Here is a 19,888-nt window from a genome sequence, read left to right on the forward strand (position 1 = left end):
AGAGATACTACAGGATGCATGCTGCTGTTCAATGAATAATGTACTGGGTCTTACCAACCCCACCTGTAAAACCATCAGAGTGCATTGGGCAGTGCTGGGACAAGCAACTGAAGATGACCAGGAGGTGGCGTGTGAAGTCCCTGCCTCTGAACTAGGCAGTCGGCTTTGGCAGCGTGGATACTGAGACCTGTCATGTGGAGGGGGTGTGGGGTGAGCAGATGTGGTGGTGAAGAGTGGGGAGGGGTCACCGCAGTGGGTGGCGTTGCTCCTGGTGTGTGTGAATAGGGCAAAACAAAACAAGAAAAAACATACAGCAGGAAATATAGACGAGCTCTGGTCTGCTGTGCATTCACAAACTCAATTCACGCCACTTGAAAAAGATACAACATCTAACTGGTGACTGAGGATCAACGAGATACAATCAATTTCTGATCAGTTGATCTACATAAGAACAGAAATAGGAGCAGGAGGAGCCATCTAGCCCGTCAAGCCTACGCCGCCAATCTATAAGATAATGGCTGATCTGGCCAGGGACTCAAGTCCACTTAGCTGCCTTTCCCCAGAACTTCAAAAATAGATCTACCTGTATCTTTAATACAGGTCTGTGCCGCATAACATTCATTTGGGCAAAGTCCGACTCATGCAAGTCTGTGGTCCCATATTTATTCACTCAACACAAGCAAGTCCACAGCGATTTAGAAAAAGCAATCACTAGCTATAGGAGATTGTATACTGTATACCTAAACTGATCAAACTGCCCCACTTTCTCCCCGCAGCCCCTCTCTCCACACAGCCCCACTCTCTCCCCACAGCCCCATGTCAGTCCCCACACTGATCCCACTGCTCCGCTCTCTCCCCACGGCCCCGTGTCAGTCCGCACACTGATCTCACATTACAAATAAAAAGTTTAAAGGTACACTACCGTATCCCATATTAGCTTTGCTTAGTATATAATATGGTGTTTGCACAACGTCCACAGTGCATAATGCTCGTATAGCATACTTACTTTCAATAAGGCAGCCTCTACTTCATCCTTGATAGAGGATTCCAGATTTACTACTCTCTGGGAGGAGCAGTTCCTCCTTACCTCTGTCCTAAATTTACTCCCCCTATCCTCAAGGATATGCTCCCTAGTTTATAGTCTCACCTACCAGTGGACACAATTTTCCGACCTCTATCTTATCTATCCCTTTCATATTTTTAGATGTCTATCACTTTCTTGGTTACTCCTGTATTAACCTATCTTAAGCTTCACATCAGAGCCACAGAACTGATGAAGGTGACCAATCCACTGATCAATTCACAGCAGCTTAACATTAAGACATAAAAGTAGATGAAGTCAATAGAAGAGAATTTTAAACAGGGTGTGAATTCATTATGGCCTGAACCAAAACATAACTTCCAAAGGAGGTCCATCATTAGACTTACTTTCAGCTGCTTGATTTTGGCTTGGACGTCACATTCAGAGAAATGCTCGATGTTTGTCAGCTGCAGGTCCATCTCCGTCAGCCAGACTAATATACTCTCGCGCACGGTTTCAAATTCCTCTCGCTGACCAATGAAATGCTGTTTGAGTACAGAAGAAAGCAGCTGTAAGTCCATCTAGCCCTATCTGAAGGTCATTTCCAAAACATTGGAGTCTTTACCTCTTCTAAACCAGAAGTATTGAGTGGTGTGGGACAACCAATCAGAAGACCGTGATCTCTCCCCACAGCCCCGTGTTGGTCCCTACCCTCATCCCACATTACAAATAAAAGGTTTACAGGTACACTACAGTATCCCATATAGTTTTGCTAAGAATTCAATATGGCGTTCGCACAACGTCCACAGCGCATAATGCCCATAGAATATACTTCATTTCAATGAGGCAGCCTCTACGTCATCCTTGACAGAGAATTCTCTGGGAGGAGCAGTTCCTCCTCATTTCTGGAAAGAACCTGTGTTGGTTTTACTCCTGCCAACACCCATCTTGGCAATCTTCAAATGGATGGTATTAACATTGGTCTCAAATTTTCATTAACCCCCTAACCCACGTCCTTCTCTTTCCCTATCCCCTGGTCTCCTTTCCTCCAGATCTCCATCCCCTTCCTTTCTTCCAATCAGAGAGTTGGACTCAGCCCACTTCCCCTATTACTTTTCAGCTTCTTTCTCTTACATACCCACCTCCATCCTCTTACCTGCTAGCCTATGCTCCTGCCTCACCTTCTTATTCAGGTGCCTGCCTGTTTTTGCCTATACCTAACGAAGGGCTCAGGCCGAAAACCCTTGTTACTTTTTAATTTTCTGCAGATGCTGTGCGACCTGCTGAGTTTCTCCAGTATGCAACCTCATCATTGGGCAATTAACGGACCAATCAATTTGGAATTCATTATCAGAAACAAATAAAAGTAAAGCAGGCACAAGTGGAGTGGCCATGTTTGGAGCAGCTCGTGCAGGAGTGGGCCAGTGGAGGAGTGGGAGATCCAGGCTTTGGTTCAAGGGGCTTCAGTGAGGAGGTACAGCGAAGCAGCAAAGTAAGGCTTTTTGCATAGTTGAAGACTGATTATTAAAAGCGGTAGCCAGTATGCAAGCCCACAAGTGTCATCAGCACGAGTGGCAGGGAGGGCAGGCGGAGCACCTCCAGGCATGGAGAGTTCTTTCTCCTTTCAGTCCAACCATAAAAGAGAAGTAGGGTTTCACGGAGCAGCCATCATCGGAGTTGTGTCTGGGAAGTTAGGATCTTTGGGTCAAGAGGACGAAGCCAAACAAGCAGGGAAGAAGGGCAAGTTTTTCCTTTAGTTCGTGCAGATTTGGTCTTGAAGGCTTGTAGTGCAGTGCAGGAGCGTTGGCAGATGTGGCAGCGGAATGCTTCTCCTGTAGCATGTGGGGATGCATGGAGTCTTCCTGAGGGAAGAGCAGCCATCTCCTGCTTCTGAAAGATCGCATTAAGGAACTGGAGCTGGACTTGAATGAACTAAAGATCATCCAGGGGCCTGAGCTAATCACAGATGAGAGTTCTGAGCAGGTGGTTACACCTGGAGTGCAGGATTCAGCAAGTAGATAGATGAACAGAGGTAAGGGGGAGAAAGAAGTCAGTGGCCATTCCCCTCAGCAACAAGTATACCCCTTTGGAAACCACTGTGGGGGGGGATGTCCTATCTGGACAAAGCAGCAGCCAGACCGATAGCACTGTGGTCGGCTCAGAGCCTTAGAAGGGTAGGGTGAAGTCAGGTAGAGTGACAGTCATAGAGGACTCGAAGGTGAGGGGAACAGACAGGAAATGCTGCAGCTGAAAAAAGGTGCCAGGAGAGTATGTTGCCTTGCAAGTGCTTGGGTCCAGGATGTCTCTGAATAGTTACTGACTAGTCTCAAAGGGGAGAGTAGGCAGCCAGAGGTGTGATACATTTTTGTACCAATGACATGGGCAGGAGTGGGGTAGAGGTCCTGTGAAATAAGTTTAGGGAGTTAGGAAAGAGGTTGAAGAGCAGGACTTCCAAAATGGTAATCTCTGGATTCCTTCCGGTGCCACGAGCTCTGGAAGGTCAGAACAGGAAGATAGCGAAGACAAGTGAATGGCTGAGAAGATGGAGAGGGGGCAGGGTTGCAAGTTACTGGACCATTGGAATGTTTTCTGGGGAAGGGGGTGACCTGTCCAAATGGGAAGGATGGCAGCTAAACTGGAGGGGAACCAATATCCTGCAGGAAGAATTGCTAATGTGGTTGGGGGTGGGGGGGGGTGGGGTTAAACTAGATTCGCAGGAGAATGAAGAGCCAGAGGTGGATACAGCTGGTAGGGAGTTTGTGTGGAAAGTCAGATAGATAGAGCAAAATTGCAGCCAGTGGGATGATTGCAATGCAATAGGGACAGAGAGTCAAAAAAAGTAACAAATACAGGACTGAGAGTTTTATATTTAAATGCACTTAGCATTAGAAATAAAGTGGATGACCTTGTGGTACAGCTAGATTGGTAGGTATGATGTTGTGGTCATCACAGAGTTGAGGCTAAAGGATGGATGTCATTGGGAGCTGAATGTCCAAAGAGACACAGGCATAGAAAAGATAGACAGAGGGGGGTGGCGTGGCTCTGTTGATAAGGAATAACATTAGATCATTGGAAAGAGGTGAGACAGGATCAGAAGATATAGAATCATTGTGGGTTGAGTTAAGAAATGGCGAGGGTAAAAATACACTGTTGGCAGTTAGATTCAGACATCTGAAGAGTAGCTGAGATGTGGACAACAAACGACAACAGCAAATAGAAAAGGTGTGTCGGAAAGGCAATGTTATGGTATGGGATTGTAGGCTAATTAGGTGTCATGTGTTTCCATGGACCGAATCGGCTTTGAACATGTTGTAAATTAAATTTAAAATTCTTCCAGCATGTAAAAGTTTTAAAAATTAATTCAAAGATTCAGCATGGTAACAGGACCTTCTGGCCCACAAGCCTGTGCCACCCAAATACACCAAAGTGACCAATTAACCTACTAACCCCCAAATGTCTTTAGAACGTGGGAGGAAACCAGAGCACCTGGAGGCATCCCAAGCAGACACAGGGAGAACATACAATCTCGAACCCAGGTTGCCAGCGTTGTATTAACCACTACACTAACTGTGCCACCCGATTTTTAAGAAGGGAGGGAGGGAGAAAACGGGAAATTATAGACTGGTCAGCCTGACGTCGGTGGTGGGGAAGATATTGGAGTCTATCATAAAAGGAGTAATAGCAGAACACTTAGGCAGAAATAATAGTATAAGGGCTAGTCAGCATGGATTCCTTAAGGGTAAGTCATGCTTGACTAACCTTCTTGAATTTTTCGAGGATGTGACAAAGAGGGTGGACTTGGGAAAGCCAGTGGATGTGGTGTATTTGGACTTCCAGAAGGCCTTTGATAAGGTACCGCACGGGAGACTAGTGGGCAAGATCAGGGAGCATGGTATTGGAGGTAAGGTGCTGACATGGATAGGAAATTGGTTAAGAAATAGGAAACAAAGGGTTGGGGTAAGCGGGTCTTTTTCAGGATGGCAGGATGTGACAAGTGGAGTGCCGCAGGGATCGGTATTGGGTCCTCAGTTGTTTGTAATTTATGTAAATGATTTGGATGAGGGGATTATTAATAACTTGAGCAAATTTGCAGATGACACGAAACTGGGTGGCGGTGTGAGGAGGATGTAAGGAAAATGCAGAGGGACTTGGACAGGTTGGGGGAGTGGGCTGCTGAATGGAAGATGACGTTCAATGTAAGCAAATGTGAGGTTATTCATTTTGGGGGCAATAATAGGAAAGCTGAGTATTATTTAAATGGAGAGTGGGGAGGAGCAAATGGATCTGGGAGTACTTGTTCACAGGTCACTGAGGACTAGCATGCAGGTTCAGAAAGCTGTGAAGAAGGTTAATGGCATGTTGGCTTTCATAAAGAGGGGATTGGAGTATAGGAACAGAGACGCCCTTCTGCAGTTATACAGGGCCCTGGTGAGACCCCACCTGGAGTATTACGTCCATTTCTGGTCTCCAATTTTGAGGAAGGACATACTAGCTATAGAGGGTGTGCAGCGCAGATTTACAAGGTTAGTTCCAGGGATGGCGGGGTTGACATATGCTGAAAGGCTAGAAAAACTGGACTTGTATCCGATGGAGTTTAGAAGGATGAGGGGGGACATGATTGAGGTATACAAAATTATCAGGGGGATAGACAGGGTGAAGTCGGATTACTTGTTCCCAATGATGGGGGAGACGAGGACTAGAGGGCATAGTTTAAGAATACAGGGTAGGCCCTTTAGGACGGAGATGAGAAAGCATTTTTTTTTACCCAGAGAAGTGTGAATCTGTGGAATGCTCTGCCACAGAGGGTGGTAGAGGCAGATTCGCTGATTATGTTCAAAAGAGAGTTAGATAAGACTCTAGTGGGCAAAGGAGTTAAGGGTTATGGGGATATGGCTGGAAAGGGGTACTGATGGTAGTGATCAGCCAAGATCTGTAAAATGGCGGTGCTGGCTCGACGGGCCGAAGGGCCTACTCCAGCTCCTATTGTCTATTGTCTTATTTTGATCTCATCATCTTAAGCTGCCCAACTTGCTATAACCTGTCCCACTGAACTGAACTACATCAAGTCCCAGTGGTTTCTCCTTGGCTTTATTCGTTCCAACTCTGTCATCTTTCCCATCCCAAAGAATTTGTAACTCTCGACAGTCAGGTACCTCCAGACAGCCATCTCTCCTCCATTTATGATGTTCTCAGCTGCATAGACCCGAAATACCAGAAAATGCCCGGAATCTGACATCTATGTTTTGAACTGCTTCTTCAAAACTGCAACCTTGACCTTGTTTTTGGTTACTTGTTCTTGTATCTCAACACAAAACCTTGGCAGAAAACAGACCTGCTAATGCTCCCTTGAGGGGTTTTATCATGCTGAAGACATCAAATTGTTTTGCCACCCAGTGCTTTAAGTAGCAACATCAAGTCAAGGGCTCATTGTGATGGGAATACCCCAGCGGTGAAGCCTTACTTTTAGTCTCCTGAGGATGGCTGTGACCCTCCGTTGCAGGTTGTCCCATCGCTGGTTCCCATCATGCACCATTTGCTTAAGTCTGCTGCCGGAATCCGTGCGGTTTTCACGAGCCAAGCGACGGTACTGCTTGTTGATCAGCTCCAGCTGGGTCAGGCTCTCGTGGATCTGACGCTGGAATGCCTGAGGACATAGGCAACATCTCAATCACGTTTCAGCACAATTTCAAACACTGACTTAGACCAGCTGAGGTTGGACATCTAAGTGAGAAGTTGCCTCAAGAAGGCAGCCATCATTATGAAGGACCCCATTCAATCTAGTCACAACCTCTTCTCACTGCTACACTCAGGCAGAAGGTACAGAAGCCTGAAGACCAGCACCTCCAGGTTTAAGAAGAGTTTCTTTCCAACATCTACCAGGCTGCACTACTGTAAGATGTTTTTTGCACTAGGATTACTGTGAGCAATCATTATCTTAAGCATTCATTGACTTTATAATTTAAATAAGATTTTTTTTTAAAATAATTTGTTCAGTTGCAGAAAGTAAGAATTTAGTGTAAATGGACATTGTGCAATGTGTATGACAATAAACAAATTATTATTGTTATTACTGAGTGTCTCCAGCTTCTCATTGTTTACTCAAGAGTCCAGAATCTGTAGTTCATGTTTCTCAACTGAATTAGGAATACATGTTATGTTTTTAATTCGCTTAGTGAAGAGGCTGATCCAGTCAACTTTTGGATCACCTGTTCAATCCAAAATATGACCACATCAAAATGATTAGAACGTCTGCTTTTCTTTCGCATTGTAGCTTTACTTATGGAAATTATAGGAAATTTTTGATCCTGACTTTGGTCAATGGTGTTGATGCAGATGATAACAGGATGGCAGCACAAGGGGAGAGAGAGGAATACTTCAGATCAATGGCCCTTCATCAGAGCCAATTGATTACCTAGTCAGAGAGGACTTATGCCTTTGGCGATTTTAAGCCTTCCTTCATATCGGAATGATTCTCACTGAACTACAACCCTCATTCCAGCAACTCCTAATGGGGGTCATTTACAGGCCTCCGAAAAGTAGCTCAGATATCGGTAGTAGTATAAATCAGGAATTAAGAGTGGCATGTCAAAGTGGTAGCAATACGGTAGTTATGGGGGACTTCAACATGAAGGTGGACTGGGATAATCAGACGGGGGCAGGAACACAAGAGAGCGAGTTTATAGAATGTCTACAAGATACTTTCTTGGAACAGCTAGTGGAGGAACCTACCAGGGGGAAGTCAATTCTGGACTGGGTGCTGTGCAGTGACGCAGACTTAATAAGTGACCTTGATGTAGGGGAGCCATTAGGGAATAGTGACCATGGTATGGTTACTTTTAAGCTGCAATTAGAAAGGGAAATGGAAAGGAAGTCGGAAGCATCTGTACTTCAGTTAAATAAAGGGAATTTTGCAGCTATGAGGGAGGAGCTATCCAAAATAAAATGGGAAGATACACTAGCTGGAGGACAACTGGGGAAAAATGGCAGGTTTTTATGGACATTTTTCACAGGATTCAGGACAAATTTATTCCAAAGTGGAGGAAAGGCTCTAGGAGATGCAAATGGCAGCCCTGGCTAACTAAGGAAATCAAGTGCATTATCAAGTCCAAAGGGAGTAATTATAAGATAGCGAAGCGGAGTGGGAAATTAGAGGATTGGGAAACCTTCAAAGAACATCAGAGGGTAACTAAGAAAGCCATAAGAGACGGAAAAATGAAGTACGAGAGGAAATTAGCAGATAATATTGCGGAGGATACAAAAGCTTTTTTAAGTATGTGAAGAGGAAGAAATTGGTTCGGTCTAAAATTGGCCCTTTGAAAATGGGCAAGGGTGAAATTATTACCAGAAACAAGGAGATGGCAGAGGAATTAAACAAATACTTTGCAACTGTCTTCACCAAGGAGGATATAGGTTATAGTCAGTTAGGGGGTAGTGGTCATGCGGTACCAAGAGACTTGGGGGAACTTTACTGGGGAGGTAGGGGATCTAATGGATATCCGGATCCAGAAGCAGGAGGTTATGAGTAAATTGTTGGGACTGAGGGCTGATAAATCCCCAGGGCCTGATGGGCTGCATCCTAGGGTGCTTAAAGAGGTGGCTATGGAAATTGTGGAGGCACTGGTCGACATTTTCCAAAGTTCCATAGATTCCGGGAGGTCCCTGAGGATTGGAGAGTGGCTGATGTGGTGCCGCTTTTTAAGAAAGGAGGGAGGGAGAAAACGGGAAATTATAGACTGGTTAGCCTGACATCAGTGGTGGGGAAGATATTGGAGTCCATCATAAAAGGAGAAATAGCAGAACACTTAGTCAGTAATAATAGTATAAGGGCTAGTCAGCATGGATTCCTTAAGGGTAAGTCATGCTTGACTAACCTTCTGGAATTTTTTGAGGATGTGACAAAGAGGGTGGAGTCGGGAGAGCCAGTGGATGTGGTGTATTTGGACTTCCAGAAGGCCTTTGATAAGGTACCGCATGGGAGTCTAGTGGGCAAGATCAGGGAGCATGGTATTGGAGGTAAGGTGCTGACATGGATAGGAAATTGGTTAAGAGATAGGAAACAAAGGGTTGGAGTAAATGGGTCTTTTTCAGAATGGCAGGATGTGACGAGTGGAGTGCCTCAGGGATCGGTGTTGGGTCCTCAGTTGTTTGTAATTTATGTTAATGATTTGGATGAGGGGATTATAAATAACATGAGCAAATTTGCAGATGACACTAAACTGGGTGGCGGTGTGGGGTGTGAGGAGGATGTAAGGAAAATGCAGAGGGTCTTGGACAGGCTGGAGGAGTGGGCGGCTAAATGGAAGATGAATTTCAATGTGAACAAATGTGAGGTTATTCATTTTGGGGGAAGTAATAGGAAAGCTGAGTATTATTTAAATGGAGACAAGCTAGGGAGTGAGGAAGTGCAAATGGATCTGGGTGTACTTGTTCACCGGTCACTGAAGGCTAGCATGCAGGTTCAGAAAGCTGTGAAGAAGGCAAATGGAATGTTGGCTTTCATAAAGAGGGGATTGGAGTATAGGAACAGAGACGCCCTTCTGCAGTTATACAGGGCCCTGGTGAGACCCCACCTGAAGTATTGCGTCCAGTTCTGGTCTCCAAACTTGAGGAAGGACATACTAGCTATAGAGGGTGTGCAGCGCAGATTTACAAGATTAGTTCCAGGGATGGCAGGGTTGTCATATGCAGCAAGGCTAGAAAAACTGGACTTGTATCCATTGGTGTTTAGAAGGATGAGGGGGAACATGATTGAGGTATACAAAATCATCAAGGGGATAGACAAGGTGAAGTCTGATTACTTGTTCCCAATGATAGGGGAGACGAGGACTAGAGGGCATAGTTTAAGAATACAGGGTAGGCCCTTTAGGACAGAGATGAGAAAGCATTTTTTTACCCAGAGAAGTGTGAATCTGTGGAATGCTTTGCCACAGAGGGTGGTAGAGGTGGATTCGCTGACTATGTTCAAAAGAGAGTTAGATAAGACTCTTGTGGGTAACGGAGTTAAGGGTTATGGGGATAAGGTTGGAAAGGGGTACTGATGGTAATGATCAGCCATGATCTAAAATGGCGGTGCTGGCCCGACGGGCCAAATGGCCTACTCCAGCTCCTATTGTCTATTGTCAGTTCAGTGAGAATAATTAGAACAAGACAGACGGCTTCAGCTGAGGAAATCAAAAAGAAAAGGTGAAGGTTCTCTCTGAACTGGCTTGTTAACTGGCTCTGATAAAAGGTAATTGACTTAGTTCCTCTTTCCATTAATGCTGCCAGACCTGTCAACTGGTCGTCACCTGTATTTAGACTATTGACCAAACTTAGGATCTAGAATCTCCTATCTCATAAGTAATGCAATTGTGCTCAAATCCTTCCTTGACCCGACTCCTTCCTACCTCAGTAACCTCCTCGGTCCCAAACACTCTTCAAATCTTAAGACTTCTCAGATCTCACAAACTCTCATTTTACATTTTCTTCTTGGGGTTCAAAATTAAGAGTTTCAAGAAAAGGGAATTAACCTTTTGGACTCCAGCCATTTTGAACTTTTCATAATATTTTGGACTGGGTCCATGGGTAAACGACAGCATGACCAGTTATCAGTTTGGTATAAAACCATTCCTGGAAAACAGGGACACGGAGTATATGCGCTTGTTCAGGTAATCCCTGAACACAGGGACACAAAATCCAAAGGGTTAAAAGGAACAGCTGAGCTAGGATGTGCAGCATCGCTCCAAGTGATGGAGCTTTACAGTGATAGTGTCCACACTTCATTCAGAGGACAGGCATTGCAGCAAGTTGACTGACCGCAGAGTGCCGGTGTCCCACGAAAAGGTGACGCAGCTGCCTTGAAAAATGTGAACATTTTGCATTCTAAGGGAAAAACACAAAGTACTTGCAGCTAAAAGTTAATTTTTTAATATATTGGTCATTCTTTTGTTGTAGCTCTAATGGCAAAACTGCCGTAATGATCACTGACTCCGTGAAACGTGTGGTAACAGCCAGATTTTTGTTTACTGTATTTGTACCTTAACAAAGAAAAAATACTGGGACTTCTGGGACTGATTTGGCATGCCCATACATGGGCATGATTTGGAGTCTTGTGCCATGGAAATCACTTGAAATTTAAGTGATTTATGAAACAGTCTATCTAGAAAATCCCCTAAATATCTAGTGTTTTGTGACAGGAGATTGAAAGGAAAGCATGCAGGCCATACTTTCATTTTAGTAAATCATCTAGGCATAAAATAATAATTGGATTGTTTAAAATAAAACTTTGTTGAAATTTTAGCAACAAATATAGATGTTCCAGTCTTCATATTTCTATGCAATGATCACAGATACCTATGCCCAGATGGTAGCATCTGTGCTCAGCAGCATATCCACAAGTGGTTGCAGACTCTGGGGAAGTAGCAGACATCAAAAACGGGACGGAGCCCTGCTGAGGAGAGGCATGGGAGGCGACCCAACAAGGAAGGTGACCATGGCAGCAGACCAGCAAGGAGCATATAGTAGGCAAGTTATTGGAGATGTTCTAAGAGATCAGATACACAAGTATTTGGATAGCCAAAGACTGATTAGGGATAGTCAACATGGCTTTGTACATGGTGGATCATGTTTAACCAATCTAATATAGTTTTTGTGGAGGTTATTAGGAAAATTGATGAAGGAAAGGCTGTGGATGTTATCTGAATGGACTTTAGTAAGGCCTGTGACAAGTTCCCACATGGAAAATTAGTCAGGAAGGTTCAGATGCAAGGTATTCATGGTGAAATAGTGAACTGAATTCGACAATGGCTGGATGGGAGAAGTCAGAGAATAGTGGAGGATGATTTCTTCTCAAACTGGAGGACTGTGACTAGTGGTGTGCCTCAAGGATCAATGCTGGGATTATTGTTGTTTGTCATCTATATCAATGATCTGGATGATAATGTATTAAAATGGATCAGCAAGTCTGCAGATGACACTATGACTGGAGGCGTTGTGGGCAGTGAGGAAGGTTTTCAAAGCTTGCAGTGTCTTCCTGTTTCTGTGCTATAATGCTCAATTGTTCGAGAAGTCTGTGTCACTGCAGGAGCGCTGAAGGTGAATCCATGGAATTGTTTCTGCATAAGTAGCTCTAATAGCAGTAGTTCTAACATTGATTGGTCTGCACTTGAAACACTGCATGAATTTGATCACCCATTACAGGAAGGGTGTGGAGGCATGGGAAAGGTTACAGTATATTGCCTGGATTAGCAGGCCTGAGATACGAGAAGAGATTGGACAAAATTGGGTTATTTCCCTGGTGTGTCAGACACTAAGTGGAAGTTTATAGAAATCATGAGAAGCATGAGTAGATTAATAGGGAAGACTGAATCTTTTCTCCAGGGTAAAAATGAAAAATTTCACATACTACAGGATGCATTTGAAGTGGGATTTTGACTGGGGTGGGGGAGTTCAATGGAGCTGACAGGGATTTTTTTTTCTTTTACAAAGAGTGGTGGGTGCCTGGATTGGGCTGCCAGGAGTAGTGTTGGAAGCAAATACAATACTAACATTTAAAATGCTTCTTGATAAATACATGAATTGGAAGAGGATAGAAGGATTTCTAACAGGTTCAAGCAGCAGAGCTTAAATTTGATTTGGACATCACGTTCAGTACAGACAGGTGGGCAAAAGGACCCTTTCCTGTACTGTTCTGTTCCATGTGATACCCAGGAGATGCAGCAGGCAATGTTTACTCGAAGGAGAATGAGAGAGGATCTCACTGAAACATTGCGAATGTTGCAAGGCGTGGACAGAGTAGATGTAGGAAGGCTGTTTCCCATGGTGGGAGAGTCTAGGACAGGAGGGCATGACTTCAGGATTGGGGGTTCCTGCTTAGAACAGCGATGCAGAGAATTTCTTTAGCCAGGGGGTGGTAAATCTGTGGAATTTATTGCCACAGGCAGTTGTGGAAGCCAGGTTATTGTGTGCATTTAAGGCAGAAATTGATTGGTTCTTGATTAGCCAAGACATCAAAGGTTATGGGGAGAAGGCCAGGCAGAGGGGCTGAGTGGGAAAATGGATCAGCTCAAGATTTAAATGATGGGGCAGACTCAATGGGCTGAATCACTTCTTTCTGTTCCTGTGTCTTCTGGTCTTATGAACAGCTATACAAAAAGCTATAGAACTTCTTTGCTACAGCACCTCAAATTTCTTCAGCTCCTCTTTGGCCACTGTGTAGAGAACCTCCGAGGAATTGGGCACAGCTGCCGTACACTCGGAAGTCGAGAGCCAGTCTTCGAATCGAGAATAATCATCTAAGAACTTCTGCCACAACCTCCAGGTCTCCTCAATCCTGAAAGAGAGTTCAACATTTGGTTAGGTGTTAATGGGATGAGACAACCTATGGACAGGAGGAAATCAAAACAAAATCCATTGATGGCGGAAATCTAAAAAAGATTGTGCTGGAAACACTCAGCGGTTCAGACAACACCTATGGGAAGAGTAACAGGTTACGTTTCAAACTGAAGTTTTAATGAAAGGTCAGCAAACCTGCATCGTCAGCGGTTTCTCTTCCTGGCATGATTTACAGAGTATGACCAGGATTTGCCATTTTTATCAAGGCAGAAGGAAGCTTTTGTGCATCGTATGGACACCTTTAGAAGTCTGAAGGCACACACAGGAGACAGCAGATGGAGGAATCTGGAGCAATAATCCGCTGGAGGACTCAGTGGGTCGAACAGCGTCAGTGGGAGATGTTTCACATTGGAACCATCCATCAAGACTTTTGGCTCAAAAAGTCAATAGACTATAGGTGCAGGATAGGCCATTTGGCTCCTCGAGCCAGCACCCGCATATACTGTGATCAGGGTTAATCATCCACAATCAGTACCCCGTTCCTGCCTTCTCCCCATATCCCTTGAATCCATTACCTTTAAGAGCTCCACCTAACTCTTTCTTGAAAGCATCCAGAAGATTGGCCTCCACTGCCTTCTGAGGCAGAGCATTCCACAGATCCACCACTCTCTGGATGAAATAGTTTTTCATCATTCTGAATGACCTACCCCTTATTCTTAATCTGTGGCCTCTGGTTCTGGACTCCCCCAACATTGGAAATATGTGTCTTGCCTCTAGCATGTCCAATCCCTTAATAATCTTATATGTTTCGATCAGATCCCCTCTCATCCTTCTAAATTCCAGTGTGTACAAGCCCAGTTGCTCCAATCTTTCAACACATGACAGTCCCGCCATCCTGGGAATTAACCTTGTGAACCTAAACTGCACTCCCTCAGGCCTCGTACAACTGCAGAAGGACCTCCTTGTTCCTATACTCAATTCCCCTTATTGTGAAGGCCAATATTCCATTAGTTTCCTTCACTGCCTGCTGTACCTGCATGTTTTCTTTCAGTGACTGATGAATGATGACACCTAGATCTTGATGTACTTCCCCTTTCCTAACTTGACGCCATTCAGATAGTGATCTGCCTTCAAGTGGGTAACTTCACATTTTATCCACATTAAACTGTATCTGCCTACTCATCCAAACTCTCCAAGTCGTCCTGCATTCTCATAACACCCTCCTCACATTTCACATTGCTACCCAGCTTGTTTGCTATCTGCAAATGTGCTAATGTTACTTTTAATCCCTTCATCTAAATCATTAATGTACATTCTAAATAGCTGCGGTCCCATTGGGAACTGCTTGCCATTCTGAAAGAGACCCGTCATTCCCAACTCTTTGTTTCCTGTCTGCCAACCAATTTTCTATCCATGTGAGTACCCTACCCCCGAAACCATGTGTTCTAATTTGCCCACTAATTTATCAGCCTTCATTCTCATCAATCTACCCACACCATTTTCTGCCTAATGTGAATTTCCTTCAGTTCCTCCATTATCCTAGGTCTTCTGTCCACTATTACATCTGGGAGATTGTTTGTGTCTTCCTCAGTGAGGACAGATCCAAAGTACCTGTTCAACTCGTCTGCTATTTCCTTGTTCCCCATAATAATTTCACCCATTTCTGTCTTCAAGGACCCAACTTTGATCTTAACTCTATTAATTTTTCCCTCTTCACATACCCAAAGAAGCTTTAGCTATCCTCTTTTATATTCTTGGCTAGCATACCTTCGTACCTCATCTTTTCTCCCCGTACTGCCTTTTTAGTTATCTCCTGTTGCATACCTGCCATTGTTATTTCACTGTCATCCCTGCTAAGGTATCTTTCCAGTCATCTTTGGCCAGCTCCTCCCTCATGGCTCCATGGTCCCTTTTGTTCAACTATAGTATTAACACTTCCGATTTTATATTAGCCCTCTCATTTTATAGATTAAATCTTATCATATTATGGTTACTACCTCTTAATGGCTCCTTTACCTCGAGCTCCCTTATCGAATCTGGCTCATAACACAACACTACATCCAGAATTGCCTCCTCCCTGGTAGGCTCTCACACAAGCTGCTTTAAGAATCCATCTCAGATGTATATAACTTTTTATAAAAAGAATAAAATTCATCATTAATCTCACAAAGTTTATAAGTAATAAGAGAATTCCGTCCAACAGCATTAATAGTCCTCGATATCTGTTCTTTCTTTAATTGCCACGCCAATACCTTGTGTGCTTTCTCTCCCCATTCGTAATACTGTTGTTTAGTCCTATTAAACACATATTCAAATTGATAAGATTGCAGATTTGTGTTTTAGATGTGGTGATACGGTTGGAACTTTTTTTCATGCTGTTTGGTCATGTATACATGGAAAAAAATTCAATTGTTTTTAGAATATCTGTATAAGATTAAAATAGTTTTAGATCCAACAGTATTTTTATTGGGTAGTTTGCGACCTACGAAAGGCTTGGGATTAGATAAGTTTCAGCTTGTTTTTATATATTTAGCTTTATCCGTAGCGAAAAAATGTATTACTAGTACGTGGAAAGATACAAATATGATTGATATTAATAGATGGCATAATGAGATGAAATATTGTTTAATAATGGAAAAATTATGTATGTTTCACATAATTATAATTTTTTTTATTAATAAGTGGCTGTTATACTTGGAATATTTACATTTCAATTTATATTGATTAGATTTTAATATGTATATTTAACTTTTTTTTCAATATTTTTTCTTTTTTATGGCTCTCCTTAGGAGAGTTGGCTGAAGGGGGGAGGGGGATCTTTTATTTTTTTATATATATATATATAAAAAAATGTTCATGTTTAATTGCTGTATATGTCATATATTATTTGTTTTTTGAACGAATAAATAAAGTTTGGAAAAAAAAAGAATCCATCTCAGAGGCTCCATCTCGGAGTTGACTGTTCTTTACTCCCACTAATGCTGCTCAACTCTCTGAGCAGGGAGACTGTTTTCACTGGCAGGTGAGATGAGAACTTGGGGATACAGCCTAAACATTCAGGGGAGCAGATTTAAGTCAAAGACAAGGAGGAACTGGCTCTCCTACAGATCTGTGGAATTCTCTGCTCAAATAAGCAGTTGAGGCTGCATTATTAAACGTATTTAAAACACAAAGATGCTTCAAGAATAGGGGAATTCAGGGATCTGGGGAACAGGTGGGTGGGTTGGTGGAGCTGAGTCAATGGCCAAATCAACCACGATCTTATTGAATGGCAGAGCAGGCTCCATGGGAAAGATGGTCTTCTCTAGCTCCTATTTCTAATGTTTCTTATCAAGAAACTAATCTTAAACCAATGGGAGGTCCATTCAAGGGTTTGATAACAGAAGAAACTATCCTTGAATCTGGAGATGGTCAGGATCAGATTCAGATAAGAGAAGGGCATTGGAATGGACAGTGGTGGAAGATAGGCTGTGGCAGGATGTTGCAGAGCGCGTTCATACCTCAATGACCATGAGAATAGAGGGTCAGTTACCAGGACAGGGCCATATGACAATCTGGAACACTGAAGCTTTTCATCAGTGGGTTCTGCAACTCTCATTCAAATCGCCCACAGGGAGCAAGAGCCCTTACTTGAGTCTTCTTTCCATGGACATGGCACATATGTTTCTCCACCTGCGGTCCAGGTTGCGTGTGGCCTGCTGAATTGAGTCGCACTCCGTCTCTGTGGAGCAGGCATCACAGTCATGTAGCAGAACCTCGCAGAGATTGAGAACTGAGGCCACACCCGTGCTGTGCTTCTCAATGTCTCGCTGCAACTCCTGCAAGTAAAGACATCATTGTGAAGGAGAAGGCAGGTCACCTCCCAGGCAACACAGACGGGCCCTCAGCATTCAGGAGCCCTGCAATGGCTCATTGGCTCTGCCCCTCAAGGAACAGGTGAGAACAACAGGGCCACTCTGTCCCCTCCATCCATCTCCTTCCTGCTCTCAGAGCAAGAGGAAAGCAATGAAACAAAAGGAAAGACAAGTGAAACAGAACAGAGGAAAGATGGGGCTGGGGAGTGAAAAAGAGGGCAGGCAAATGCAAAGATAATCTCAAAATAAGGGGACCGCCATTCAGATCAGAGACGAGGAGAAAAATTCACTAGGGCGCACTGAATTCTTTATCCAAGAATGCTTGGTTGCTGAGAATATTCAAGACAGAATCAACAAATTTTTGGATATTAAGGGACCGTGGGCTAGTGCAGGAAACGTTGAAGATTAGTCATGACCCGGCAGTGGGAGGAAGAGGCAGAATGATTTTCTGCTGCTTTTATTTCTCTGTTTCCCAAAGCATGAGACAATGCCTCAGAATGTTTCAGAACATTCTACAGTCAAGGAATGATCACTGTAGTCATATCAGAAATGTGGAATTTCAAAATCTGTTTGTAATGACCCACGTTGCTTCTGTTGGAGTTTGCAAACTGTATGCTGCAATGCCCCACATTCAACGTGATATTGATTTGATTCAAGGGATGCTGATGAGTGCAAAATAGTGACAAGGAAGTTGGGATTAACTTGCTCACCCTTCCTCAGACAGCAGCATGAAGTCAATGCGCTTGAGTGTGCAAAGGGCCTTGATTTACCAAATCACAACACCACTCAATTAACTGGCAGTTGGTGCAGTGGTCAGCGCAACACCTTTACAGCACCAGTGATCGGGACCAGGGTTCGAATCTTGGGCTGTCTGTAAGGAGTTGATAATGTTCTCCCCGTGTCTGCGTGGGTTTTCCCTAGGGGCTCTGGTTTCCTCCCACTGTTCGAAATATACCAGGGGTACAGGTTAATTGGGTGTAAATTGAGTGGCACAGACTCATGGACCAAAATGGCCTGTTACCATGCTGTATATCTAAATTTAAAATTAAATTTAAAACTTGCCCTGGGGAGCTTCAGTCTTTGGGGCGCCAGTCCACAAACATCTAACTCAGCCCCTACTGTACTCCACACCTCTCCAAGCAGTTGTCAATCCAGGGTGACTGATTACCTGTTGCTCTGTGAGCTTCTGTTGAATTTCGTGGGAATCACAGGAGTCATAGACGATTGGCCTTGACAGCTCTGTTTCGATTTGGCCAAGCCATGATCGCAAGGTGCTCATGTTCTTGTCCAGTTGCTGCACAGCAACCAGTGTCTCCTTCAGCTTCTTCACTCTGAAAGAATAAACAAGGACAGAGGGTGGAGGTGGGTGAATGGGGAAAGACTTTCAGTCCAAACGAAACATGCTCAGCTAGTAGCACCTTCGCTCCTGAAGGATAGATACGTGGGATTGAAGTGGAGTAACATACAAACTGCAGATGCTGTAATTTTGAGCAATCAGTGAGTTACTGGAGGAGCTCAGCAGGTCAAGTAGCATCCGTGGATAGAAATGGTCAATGTTTCAGGTTGGGACGCTTTACCAAGACTGGAAAGTCTGAACTACAGTCATCAAGTCATGAGCATGCACTCATCTTGCATTCCCCGCATTACATGAGCTTCAGGGTTGAACTGACTCAAGTGTTTTGAACTAATTAAGGATTCAAGAGGCTGGATGTGAAACTGATTTCTCAATTTTTAGAGGTGCAGCCTTTAAGCTGGGCTCTGCAGGAAAGTAATGTACAACAGAAAGTCAGAATTTTCCCCAAAATAACTGGCACCCTGGGGACTAACTGGAGCTTTATAACGAAGTGATAGAATTCAGATTCCAAGGACTGTCTGATACTTAGGAGTCTTGATGAAGGGTTCTGATCTGAAATGTCAACCATTCTCCTGTGAGGGCTGCTCGACCCACTCAGTTGCTCCAGCAGATTATTTTCTGCAATAGTACAAGTAAATGTTGAAGAACAGGTTATCAACACTCAAGCAATTCAAGGGGACCAAATGGCTTTCTTCCCCCTCCACATTCCATCCCTGTTCCCTCTCGTCTGGATGTCAGACCATTTCCCCCCTGCAGTTTCAGTGCTGGTTTGTAACCAGAGTGCCTTTGAACTAGCCGGATAATGGATTCAGTGCGTTTCCCTTACCCTGATGTGAAAAGAGAGTAGAAAATTATGTAAGTTCTGGGCAAGTGGATCTCTATGAAATTAATTGAGAAAATGAAATTTCAAACTGGTGCAAGACAAATTAAGCCACTCACGGACAGAGGACATTGGTTCACTATGGAGTTCAACGACCTGGTTGGACTGCCGTCGGCTTTGTACAGGCTTTAAAGAGCCTGTTAAAGGAACAGATGGCGATTTATTTTTAAAACCTTGCCTCCGCGGGGTCTGGACCAAAGACTGACTGCAGCCTCGAAGGGTTGCAGACACTGGGGAAGCGCACCAGAAAATGGGGACCCCCCCACCCCACCCAGTTTGGGAAGGAGAAGGATGGGCCGGTGACAACGCCGGCAGACTAGCAAGGGGCTCTGAGGCTGAAAAACACACATGCTGTTGGTAACTCGAGGTGAACCCATGCAGACTGCGGGCTGCTGGCAACTGCGGTCAAGGGTCTCACACCAAGCTGCAGACTGTTGGAGACTGGCTGAAGGGGTACCAGGTATCGG

At 44.1% G+C, this 19,888-nt stretch overlaps 1 protein-coding gene across 19 annotated transcripts in view; it reads right to left on the bottom strand.

The window, feature by feature from the left end:
* Positions 1-19,888, bottom strand: part of syne1b (spectrin repeat containing, nuclear envelope 1b) — a 665,691-nt gene that overhangs the window by 61,680 nt on the left and 584,123 nt on the right. For all 19 annotated transcript variants that reach the window (XM_069932310.1, XM_069932313.1, XM_069932309.1 and 16 more), the window contains 5 exons: positions 18,356-18,518; positions 16,964-17,151; positions 13,181-13,331; positions 6,483-6,665; positions 1,429-1,566 (listed from right to left, as the gene is read on the bottom strand). In XM_069932310.1, the coding sequence (XP_069788411.1) occupies positions 1,429-1,566; positions 6,483-6,665; positions 13,181-13,331; positions 16,964-17,151; positions 18,356-18,518 (823 nt within the window). The remainder of the gene's footprint in view (positions 1-1,428; positions 1,567-6,482; positions 6,666-13,180; positions 13,332-16,963; positions 17,152-18,355; positions 18,519-19,888) is intronic.

Source organism: Narcine bancroftii, chromosome 4 (genome assembly GCF_036971445.1).
Source record: "Narcine bancroftii isolate sNarBan1 chromosome 4, sNarBan1.hap1, whole genome shotgun sequence".
NCBI classification, from domain to species: Eukaryota; Metazoa; Chordata; class Chondrichthyes; order Torpediniformes; family Narcinidae; genus Narcine; species Narcine bancroftii.